General features: G+C 38.2%; 1 protein-coding gene across 3 annotated transcripts in view; it reads left to right on the top strand.

The window, feature by feature from the left end:
* The window catches only part of LOC134573100 (beta-arrestin-1), a 292660-nt gene that overhangs the window by 243354 nt on the left and 36549 nt on the right, over positions 1–12757 (top strand). For all 3 annotated transcript variants that reach the window (XM_063432592.1, XM_063432574.1, XM_063432583.1), the window contains one exon: positions 2698–2749. In XM_063432592.1, the coding sequence (XP_063288662.1) occupies positions 2698–2749 (52 nt within the window). The remainder of the gene's footprint in view (positions 1–2697; positions 2750–12757) is intronic.

Genomic DNA, 12757 nt, shown 5'->3' with positions numbered 1-12757 from the left:
ATACGTTGTGAATAAATGACGAAAATCATTGTTAATGCTTGTTTGTGCTCAGCGTTACTGCCTCATTGTTTATTCTGTGTGTTTGCACCTTTCCCGTATTATACATTTCCCTCAGGAAAACAAGGAAGCACTCTTATACATTTATTATGCACTTACTGAATTATTCCAAAATACATTAAACAGGTCCAGGAAGCTTTTTGGATGAACAAATAACATTATTATTATTATTGTTATTTTTTTGCATTTCCCTTTAAATTTTGTACCACACCTCGTCTAGCTGCAAGTCACCTTCCAATTTATGGTCTAGTCTGCGATATGATATTTTATTATGGAAAAGCGTAATTATTTATGTCATGTTACCTTACTAAACCACGTTAGGTATTGTAATTATTGCTATTTGTATATATGTATAATTATTGCTATAATAACCCTTAAATACACAGGGGATTGTTCCCTAAACAGAGAATTGAAACTGAAATATCACAAACTGACCTATATTCATTCATATTCATATTACCGTAGATACTTGAGTATAAGCTAAGTTTTTCGGCACATTTTTTGTGCTGAAAAAGCCCCCCTCGGCTTATACTCGAGTCAAGGTCTGTATTATGGCAACTTACATTGCCATAATACAGACCAGGACCGCCGGGCTCATTACAAGCCCGGCGGTCCTGTTGGGGGCCGGGAGCAAGCTGTTAGTTATCTTTGCAGCAGCTCCGTTCACCTCCGTTCCGTTCAGCTCCCAGTGTAAATCTCGCAAGACCCGCAGCCGTCAGAGCATTGCCGCGGGTTTTCCCTGTTTTTCGTGGTAAAATTAGGGGCCTCGGCTTATATTCGGGTTGGCTTATACTCGAGTATATACAGTATATTAATATTCCTAGTTTGGTATTTAATTCCCCGTGATTCTCTATTCAGTGACTCGAAACCCATAGTAATTTATGAATTAACTATTATAAAAACTGAATGCCACAAAATGTCCCAAATGTCTCTGACATGGAATATATAAAATATAATACACACTCTGCTGGTTAATAATAAGGAAATTCAGATGGTATATAGACCGATATAGCTCAGGGGGAGAATTATTGCTGCCTGGCTATTTGGCCTAAAATGTTGAATTTACTGGTCAATTCGATAAAGCTAAATCACAGGGTTATTCACTAAACTGATAATTCAAAGTGAATTGTAAATTTAACACCAGAGTAGCACTCAAAACATGGCTAAATTATTATTATTTTTAGTTTGCCTATTTTTATCTTGCAGGAACACTATAGTCACCAGAACAACTACAACTTAATGAGTATAATCATTGTCTTCAGGCATTTTCATGCAAACACTACCGATTCAGAGTTTACATTGCCTCCTAGGGACACCTCTAATGACCACTCCTCAGATAGCCACTGCAGGTGCTTCCCGGGGCAGTGCTGCATAGTAGGCAGCACTGCCATTCAGTGTCTCCACGCTCTGCATTGAGACACAACATTTTCCTCTGAGGAGGTGCTGATTGGCAAAAATTGTGTTTGGCCCCGCCCATCCCGCATCCTTGTCGATTTCAGCCAAACCAATGATTTCCATGTGAAAGCATTGGATTGGCTAAAAATCGTAAATTCTGATAATGTCTTCAAAGAGGTGGATCAGAGCAGAGCCAGCATAAGGTGAGTTTTAACCCCATCAAGGGGGAGGAGGCAAGCCACCCTAATGGTGATTTTAACACTATAAGGTTAGGAATACATGACCCTATAGTGTTCCTCTAAATTTGAAATGTACTTTCAGTTCTCCCTTCAGTGGATACCCCTGTATATGTGCAGTCTGTATTTATCAACCCTGATAGCTCGTAGGAAGGTTCTCAAAACTTTGCCTTCAGCTAAACTTGTGTTACATTTCCCATAATCCCTTGCCAACCATTGTTAATAAGATATTAAAATATTAGAACAGTTGAAGGAGGACCACTTGACTCTGCCGTAAAGACAGCACTGGTCGACATTCTCCTAATAAACAGTATAAAGTATTAAAAATAAAACCAGAAGTTTATCAAACACCTTGGGGTTTATTCAATAAATTGTCAGGACATCAAAAATGTATTTCAAATTAAAGGTCAAAATAGTAGAAAACTATTATACTATATGTCCTGTAGATTTCTTTCAATTCCCTGTTATGACCTAAAAGTTTATAGTTACTTCCCAACATGCCATATGGATTGGAGTGACAGCATGTGACCATGGCCATGTCTGTAGATATATATAACAAGTAACAGTGATTGTTAATGTGACAGTTTGTCTCTGCCCTTTTAGTTTGTATTTTGCACGCGGTTTATCACACTTTAATGAATAGAGTTCACACGCCAGCACTTTTCCTGCTTACATTCTAAATGAAATAGGATGAAACTGATCTCCACCTCTCTGTTCCTGTACGTCGAGTTGTCTGGTTACAATTAAATGTCTGTTAGTCCACCCATTGTACAGTGCTACGGAGTCTGATGGCGCTATATAAATAATAAAATAATAATAATAAATGTCGCCAACACGTTTCTTTCTCGTATTAATTGGACATTATTTTCCAAACCAGATGTTTTAGTCTGAAGCGGACTGTTTCACTGATTCACACGGTACTTTTTAACTATGGTTTATAAATGTATAAATGCCTGTATATATACACTATGCTTATAGTATTTCTTAATATGAATTACTTTTTTTTTAGCTCCCGAGAATGAGGCTCCTATAGATACAAATCTCATAGAGTTTGATACAAAGTAAGACTGACAGTCCTTGCTGCATGTTTCAATTACTCAATAAATGCTCCATTCCATGAGTCGCTTGCATGTCTGATATTAATGCATGTGTTATCTAACATATCTGTCTTTCTCGCACGGCTTTCTTGCATGTATGTAGAAAAAGGAAAATCAACGTAAGAGACTTTTTATTTTATTTTCCTTTTTTTTTTTTTTTTTTTATATATTGCATTATGCTTCCTGCTTATTTTACCATTATTTTATACGCATTATACCACAAAAATCATTAAATACAATTTCACGTGGAAATAGAACATGTGGTGGAAGTATTAATTAAACTAATCCTGTCTGAAATGGAGGTTATGTACTAAGCATCAAATGTACCTTCAAGTTGCAAAAGGATTTGGGATTTGGATGCACATTTTGAAATTAATCCATATTTTCAAATTGGATTCAGAGCAGATCGGTACTGCTTACATTTTTTTTTTTTTTTTAAATCTTGAAAATAAGATTCATGCACAGTGAATTTTGCAGTTTATGGCCCACTTTAGAAATTTAAAGAAACCCTGTAGTGATTTGAATTAATGATTTATGTCCTAAATAAAGCATAGTGGTGTTAGAGGCACCACTAGGGGCAGTATATAGGATTAATTTCCATTATATGGTTGCCCGATGCCATGTGCTTCTGAGAGTGACATCACAGGCCAGCCTACTGTAGGTAGGTTACCTCCCAGAATGCATCTCACTGAATAAAAAACAGGTAATAGATATTTCTATGTGTGGACTGTGCCCAGCATGTACACTATCAGCTCTGACCCCGTAGCCACAGCCAGGGCCTGGAGCCATTTGTAAGTTGTATGTTGTAGTTTTGTATTGCACTGTATTTCGTTGTTACTGCTATCATCTGTTATAGCCTGTTACTTGCTCTAACTATTGTAGTAAATTGACATATAGTAGGACAATGTTTCATGTATTTTCTATTCGAATACCAAGAACTATAAAAAATATTAATGTAGCAACTTACTGCTAAATTATTGTATATTAATTAAAAGATTAATATTCATATTTAAGCCACGGCCACAAAAAACTCCAGGATTTTTCTGTTAACTAGGATGGGGGTCAGGATGGATTTTTGGTCTTTGTTCCTCCACGTGTGGGCGATGAGGTATTAAAATAAAATACAAGGTTTCACTGTGCACCCTCAAAGGGTGATTACTATCGAAGTAATCACAAATACTATCAAATGGGTCTCTTCAGGTATTCCTTACCAGCTAAAGGCAGAACTTAAAGGGTTACTACTACCACAATGATCACTTCAGTAATTTGAAGTGGTCATGATGATAGGAGTCTTGAAACACGGCACATCCAGAGATATTGGCAATTATGTGCCAGGGGCAAGTTGCACCCCCAGCACTTGTTTCCGGCTCTTAATGTGAATTCTGTGCATAAATTACTTCTGTTGTCAGTGCACTGCACGCTGATACAGATGTGAAAATCTACCCATTGCAGACAGAGCATCTGCAAGGGGAAGCTAGCTCTCCCCTCCCTCACGCCCATGTTGCGCTCCCTCCCACCTCCCTCTGTGCGCATTGGGTTTTGTTTTCTTAAAAGAAAACTCTTCGCTTCTCTCCCCTCGCCAGCCCAGAGTAGGTGCATGCATATAATATGGTTCAGTCATAGGCTTCTCTAGGAATACCACCCCCTCTCAAAAGGGTTATAGTAGCCCATTAATAAAGAAATGTTTATTTTGTGCATACATAAGAAACATAGATCGCAAACAAATAATTTAAGTGTAGCAAAATGGTAGGTGTAGTGCCTGGGTAGTCTTTAGAAGATATATGTAATGATAAGAAGCCAAAAATACGGGAACTGAGAGTGTATTATGTAAAATATCTGGTAAGAAATAAGGTAAGTAAGAAGTAACATTTTTAAGGAGCTTTACCTCAGCTCCACTTTAGCAGGATATAGAATAGCACTGGTACAGCAGGCAGTCCTTATAATGAGGGATGTTTCAAGGGTATATCCTGCAATAATATAATGTAGTATTTCACACTTGAAATGCTAACAGTAAGTAGGTATAAAATTGTACACTCACATATTAAGGAGACTCTTATATTGGCTCCTGCAATATAGCATGAAGTAGGAAATTGAAAACTCCCATGGCAAGTCTTGAGAGAAGTTTAGATTTGTTTTTTACCATTTTTTTTTGCAAATTCAGTTTTGTTTGTTTCAATATTGTTGTGTCACATGGTTTTAATTTAGCCCCTTTTGGAACCGACAATAAAACTTTTTGTAATGGCCCCTACCTCATTATTATTATGGTGAGAGGATAGGTAGGGTTAATTTAATTTAAGGGGGGTGGCTACGGGTTTGGGGACTACTAGCCACCCACAAGGGGTGAAGCTTGACAAGGGGAGTGGATGGTCCATGCTGCCAATGGGTAGTGGCTTTGAGGGGGTAACTAGGTTCCCCATGAATATTTGAAATTTATTATTACAGTTCCAATGAGCTGCCAATGGGTGGAGGCTGGGGTTTGAAAATTAGGTGCCAACTGGCTATCTAGTAAAAGCTGCCACTCACCACCAATGCGTTGGGGATGTGCTCAAACACATTTCAGAATCATTAGATATATACCCTGTGGATTCCCAAGCCTGACCTAGAGGTGGAGATAAGGTGGACCTATGGAGACAAGAAGTGACCAACCCCTTCTGTCACAGACCAACATCAATCCAAATAGAAACTTTTTTTCTTCTATATCCTCTTTTGTACTTGCCACAGAAATAATAATTGCATATATGAATGTGTTACCTATTTTCCATTCCATAGATGTGTCACACTTCTTACTTGTGACCCAATATAGCGGACATCACAATCCCTTGTCATATGGTCATGTTTAGACTTCATTAGAAGCCTGTGCCATTCTAAATATGTATATATAAAAAAAGGCTCAATTATTATTCTGTAGGTAAGTATTAATGTTTCTTTTGGATATGATACTTGAACACAAGGCTAATGATCATTTAACATATCAAATAAAGTAACTCATCAATTAAGAGGTACAGGCCACATGGTTGAAGTCAGTTAGTTTACATTGAAAGTAGACTTCCAGGCCACTTATGTGTGACTTCTCACACCTTACAGAGCCTTTGATTAATCAAAGGATCAATCCATGTTGTAAACCATCTGCCCCCTTTCATATTCCTGTACAATTTACATTACCCCTTCTGTCATCTGACCCCCTACCAAGTGGCCAATTCATATATGCACTACACAAATTACATTAAATGGCAATATTCTATTGTGCAACAATGACTTATGCACCCTTGGCGTGACATTGAGTCTGGCTCATTTGGGGCCTGCACTACAGCTTCCACGACCTCTTGTGCTTTTAAATGTGGTCCTGGTGGTAGGAATCTGCTTGAAACACTTTGTGCCAGGGGCTAGTTGTATCCCTGGCATACATCATTCAGGCAGCCCGGAACTCTATTCCGGATTGCCTGATGTTAATTCTGTGCATAACTTTTTTGGCAACGTGCCACTCCCAGCCTCCCTCTATTGCACGTTATTGTTTTTTTATTTTGTTTAAATAATACCCTCCCTCGTCTATCTCCCAAACATTCCCCATCTCTGGTGAGAATGGTCAAATCAAATACTCCTCTATGAGAGTTATTTTATTGGACCTTGCGAGGGAGGCAGTGATGTCAAATGGGATGTGGAAAGCAAGGTGTGGAGCTTTACCTAGCGCTTTATAAGCTTAATAAAGGGGGACCTAATAACTAATGCTAAGTAGAGCATTCTAAATTAAAAGAAACAGTTATTTTAGAATGTAACAGAGGTTGGTACTCAGTCTGAGTATCTCTGTTAATATCCCTCATTTTCTATAATAATCTTCAGTAATTATAGGAGCTCACCCAAACGTCAGCCAAACCTTAATGAGGGGTGAAAACAGAGTGTGTTTTGTTCAACCAACTCACACATATTTACACGGGGTACATCTGCAGTGGGTGATTAACAGAACAATAGCAGTTCTTTCCCCAACACCACCAAGTCTGAGTATGAACTCTTAATTGAACCAACCTGGGATAAATGAATTATGTTAAGTATTTCCTTTACAGACAGCGGCATTAAAAGAGTTTGACATTTTTGAATATTTTGAGAGACACGGTCCATAATCTGTGTGGAGGACACTGACCTCCAAGCACCTCCACAAGCCGCATAAACAAAAAACTGAGGCATTCGTTACGGAGAATGATTGAAGTAACCTTTAAATAATGTCAGGATTTTTAAAACATAAAACTTTGAAATAGCATAAACAATTAAAATAAATTTACCTTTTGTCGAGTCCATTAAAAACAATGTTTTTGTTATTGGCCAATGGATTTCTCTCTCTCCAAGTATTATCAAAAAATGCAATTAATCCATAAGTATACTATACGGACAAAAGTATTGGGACACACCTCTTAATTATTGAATTCAGGTGTTTCAATGAGACCCATTGCCACAGGTGTGTAAAATCAATGCAGTCTACATTTACCATCATTTGTGAAAAAATGGGTCATTCTGTAGAGCTCGGTGAATTCAAGTGTGGTACTATGATAGGATGCCACCTTTGCAATAAGTCAGTTATTGAAATTTCATCCCTTCTAGATATTCCACAGTCATCTGTAAGTGGTATTATTGGGAAGTGGAAGCATTTAGGAACAGCAACAACACAACCACAAAGCGGAAGCCAATGTAAAGTCACAGAGAGGAGTCACTGAGTGTATGGTGTTTAAAATTTGCCAACGTTACAGACTTCCACAGGCATTAATATCAGCACAAAAACTGTGCAGCTAGAGCTTCATGGGATGGGTTTCCATGACTGAAAAGCTGCAGGAAAGCCTCACATTACCAAGAACAATGTCAAGCATCAGATCGAGTGGGCAGTGGAGACTTGTTCTGTAGGGTGATGAATCACGCTTTTCTATTTGGCAGTCTGATGGGCAAGTCCGAGTTTGGTGGATGCCAGAGAATATTACCTGCTTGACTGCTTTGTGCCAACTGTAAAGTTGGGTGGAGGAGGGAAAATGGTATTGGGCTGTTTTTCAGGGGTTGGGCTAGACCCCTTACTTCGATGAAGGGGGAACTTAATGCTTCAGCATTAAGACATTTTGGAAACTGCTATGCTTCCAACTTTATGGGTACAGTTTGGAGAAGGCCCTTTGTTATTTAGCACAGAGCAAGGTCCATAAAGGCATGGTTGAATGAGTGTGGTGTGGAAGAACTTGACTGGCCCAAACAGAGCCCTGACCTCAACCCCTTCGCACACCTTTGGGATGAACTGGAATGGAGATTGCGAGCCAGGCCTTCTCGTCCAACATCGATGCCTGACCACATAAATGCTCTATTAGATTAATGGTTACATTTCCAACATAAACAGTCCAAAATCTTGTGGACATCCTTCCCAGAGGAGTGGAAGATATTATAGCTGCAAAGGGGAATGAATTATATATTAATGTTTATGTATTTAGAATGCAATGTCAGAAAAGTCCCTGTTGGTGTTCAGGTGTCCTAATACTTTTATCCATCTAGTGTATATCTATTCCTCAAATTCTCCCTTTAATTACGTTTCAATATTGTAAAATCTGCCTTTCCCCAGCTCATATATTGCTAGAAAAATAAAAGTCAGAAACATTGGTTGGTGTTAGCTTGTAATGATCCTACAAGATCACTAGAGGGGGTATACCAACTACAGATCCTTCACTATTAATACTGACTGCCAGATGACTTCACTATTAATACTGACTGCCAGATATGAATAATGGATTACTTCACAAAAAGATATATAAGAGCTGACACCTTTGTTAGAATAAGGGCAATACTGCAGATATATTCATCACAGCGTAACAGGCTCTATAGTGTTCAGCGAGGCTCACGGTAACTAGAATATCACGGTGCTCCTGCACTGCAATTGGATTTAAATGCCTCATGCATTGGTGATTGCTAAGGTTGAATGATGGCACCTGTTGGGAGCTAGGGCAGACCATTTAAATGCTTGCCCTCCCTGTAGTCAGTTACCCCTAAAGAGTTATGATGCAATATGTGCATCGGAACCTTAATTTAGCAACAGTTATTTCTTCATATTGTGAAAGATTCTTGTTTCTATCACTCTGTAAGCTCTTTATCTTCACTCCCTGACATCATCATTATTACTATTTCCTTTTCTTTTCAGCCTGTCTTTCTCCCTTGCTGGAGTCTATACGAGTGTACAAGGGGGGAGTTTCACTTGTGGCTTGAATGCATGAGGCATTTAAATCTTTTATCTGTTTAACTTATTAGAGTTATGGTGCGGTGTAAGTGACAGAAAACTTATACCAGCAAGTGGAGCGCTTTATCATAAATAGCTTACCAAATGGTCTCTCATTCAGTCACAAAGTATACGGTACATGTTAAAAGATATAAAGAAATACAATATAGTGCAGATGGTTTGGAATGATGATGCAGTTATAATAGAAATTATATTGGTGATTTATAAATGAATGAAACACTCACATTTAAAGGAGCCTGTATGTGAGAACACTGGCTCCGTATTTCAGCCTATGTGCTTGTTAAGGGGTAGCACCGCCCCGTCTCCTTCGGTGTATGATGTTTCTCAAAGACAAAAATGGAGAGAGCGGACCAATGTGCAGAAGGTGTTTTAAAACACAAATTATTTAGGAAAAAGTGGTGTGCTCACCTGGTCCTGAGCCTGTGGGTCCCGGCTCTAGGTATGTGCGCCTTGTGCCAATTTGGGTGGGGATGGCACTGCCCCTTGGAGGATATTCTAGAGGTTTCCAAAAGAAGAAGGACTTAAAAGGATCTTAAATAAAAATTTGAATTTATTAAGTAAATAAAATCAAGTAAAAACAATGAAAAAGTCCTTAATAAAAGTCCTTAAAAAAGCCAATACGCGTTTCACTCCTTAATGTGGAGCTTCCTCAGTCAGCTGTGGTATTTTGTCCTCTAGAACTTCCTTTTATATGATTCAGGGGTCCTCCCCTTTAATGATTTCAGTCTATTCCTCCAATAATGTTCTATGTTACAAATGGATTATGGATTATGCTCTGTATAAGTCTCTTTAATTGGGTGTATGGATTTGCGCCCTTTTTCTTCTTAAATTTCATTGGTGGATCGTGGTGGTTGGTGGAAATAGTCCGTTCATGGCCGGTCGGTTGGCGGAAGTGACGTCACGGACCCTCGTGGTCGCCACCCAGAAGTTTGCCTTCCCCTCCGTCTGGACGCATGTATCCCTGCGTGCAGACGCAAGGGGAGGGAACAGTGTGCACCCATCCAGGAACGCCCCGCCTAGGAAGCGTGCCGGATCGTCACCAAGCTCCCCCCCCAGTCAGCAACAAGTGGCACATTGCGCAAGTCAGGGGGAAGGCGAACTAAGCGGTGGATTTTCTGTGTGAAAGAAACATCAAAAACATAGAGAAATATAACAAAATATAACAGTTCATCAGGAAGAGATGTACAGATATGATACCCATTTGTGAGAGTTGGTGGTATTAAAGTGCTTGTAAAGAATAAATATTAAATATTAAGTATTATTGTACATTAAAAAGTGCTATTAAGTGATGACTGTTAAAGTGCTAATTGGTAATTGATATTTTGGTGATGCTATTAAGTAGATCTATTCTAGTGATGCTAATTTTGAGTGATATTCATAGAGAAGTAGATCAGTGAAGATGACATAATTTAGATCTCAATTGTAGACGAAAAATGGATAGGTATAAATTGAATAAAATAAAATAAAATAAAAATGAAATGGCAGGGTATAAATTAAATAAAGTGGCAGAGTTCAAAGTCTATATTAAAACCCTGGGGTTTTAGAGTCCCAAGGTTGAATATCCACCTCATCTCATTTTGTCCTAATAATTTCAAAAAATCCCCTCCTCGCCAGTTACCTTTTATCCTCTGTATCCCCATAAATTTGAGGAGTGTGGGGTCACTATTGTGTGTCGTGAAGAAATGATGGGACACACTGTGTCCCTCAAATTTTTTCTTGATATTCCTAGTGTGTTCCTCTATCCTGAAACCTCTAGAATATCCTCCAAGGGGCAGTGCCATCCCCACCCAAATTGGCACAAGGCGCACATACCTAGAGCCGGGACCCACAGGCTCAGGACCAGGTGAGCACACCACTTTTTCCTAAATCATTTGTGTTTTAAAACACCTTCTGCACATTGGTCCGCTCTCTCCATTTTTGTCTTTGAGAAACATCATACACCGAAGGAGACGGGGCGGTGCTACCCCTTAACAAGCACATAGGCTGAAATACGGAGCCAGTGTTCTCACATACAGGCTCCTTTAAATGTGAGTGTTTCATTCATTTATAAATCACCAATATAATTTCTATTATAACTGCATCATCATTCCAAACCATCTGCACTATATTGTATTTCTTTATATCTTTTAACATGTACCGTATACTTTGTGACTGAATGAGAGACCATTTGGTAAGCTATTTATGATAAAGCGCTCCACTTGCTGGTATAAGTTTTCTGCCACTTACACCGCACCAAAACTCTAATTTTGTTTCGTGGAATAGAGGATATTTCCACATAAGTGTATTGAGCTGCTTACAAAGCACTGTATTTATTGTAATATACTCTGTTGCACGCATTCCTCTGTAAAAGGAGGTATTCTTTGATTTGTTTAACTTATTAACCTACCGTAGCCATTATAGCCAACCAACAATCTTGTATCCTCATCTGAAACTCATTGGAACTATTATCATCAAAAAGTCCTAAACCATTAAATCATAAACAAGACACCCATTCATTTCCCATGCAATATAAAATTATAAAATGATTCATTAATATAATTAACCAATCAATAGCCAATTCCATTTCAGATTAATTAGGGTAAGATTAGTTGTGTAATTCAGGTTCATTATAGTTTGTGCAGTCAGACGAGGTCACACTAGTGAGTAACTTAGTGGCTTAATAAGGTATGATAGGATTAGTTAGGTTTAGTTAAGTATGATCAGATTAGTTATGGTTGTGGTTAGACAGGCATAGAGTATTGGAGAGTGATTAATAAGGTATGATAGGATTAGTTAGGTTTAATTAAGTATGATCAGATTAGTTATGGTTGTGGTTAGACAGGCATAGAGTATTGGAGAGTGATTAATAAGGTATGATAGGATTAGTTAGGTTTAGTTAAGTATGATCAGATTAGTTATGGTTGTGGTTAGACAGGCATAGAGTATTGGAGAGTGATTAATAAGGTATGATAGGATTAGTTAGGTTTAGTTAAGTATGATCAGATTAGTTATGGTTGTGGTTAGACAGGCATAGAGTATTGGAGAGTGATTAATAAGGTATGATAGGATTAGTTAGGTTTAGTTAAGTATGATCAGATTAGTTATGGTTGTGGTTAGGCAGGCATAGAGTATTGGAGAGTGATTAATAAGGTATGATAGGATTAGTTAGGTTTAGTTAAGTATGATCAGATTAGTTATGGTTGTGGTTAGACAGGCATAGAGTATTGGAGAGTGATTAATAAGGTATGATAGGATTAGTTAGGTTTAGTTAAGTATGATCAGATTAGTTATGGTTGTGGTTAGGCAGGCATAGAGGATTGGAGAGTGATTAATAAGGTATGATAGGATTAGTTAGGTTTAGTTAAGTATGATCAGATTAGTTATGGTTGTGGTTAGACAGGCATAGAGTATTGGAGAGTGATTAATAAGGTATGCTAGGATTAGTTAGGTTTAGTTAAGTATGATCAGATTAGTTATGGTTGTGGTTAGGCAGGCATAGAGTATTGGAGAGTGATTAATAAGGTATGCTAGGATTAGTTAGGTTTAGTTAAGTATGATCAGATTAGTTATGGTTGTGGTTAGACAGGCATAGAGTATTGGAGAGTGATTAATAAGGTATGATAGGATTAGTTAGGTTTAGTTAAGTATGATCAGATTAGTTATGGTTGTGGTTAGACAGGCATAGAGTATTGGAGAGTGATTAATAAGGTATGATAGGATTAGTTAGGTTTAGTTAAGTATGA

The sequence above is a fragment of the Pelobates fuscus genome, chromosome 1, assembly GCF_036172605.1.
Source record: "Pelobates fuscus isolate aPelFus1 chromosome 1, aPelFus1.pri, whole genome shotgun sequence".
In the NCBI taxonomy this organism is placed as follows: domain Eukaryota; kingdom Metazoa; phylum Chordata; class Amphibia; order Anura; family Pelobatidae; genus Pelobates; species Pelobates fuscus.
This window is presented reverse-complemented; position numbering and strand designations above follow the sequence as displayed.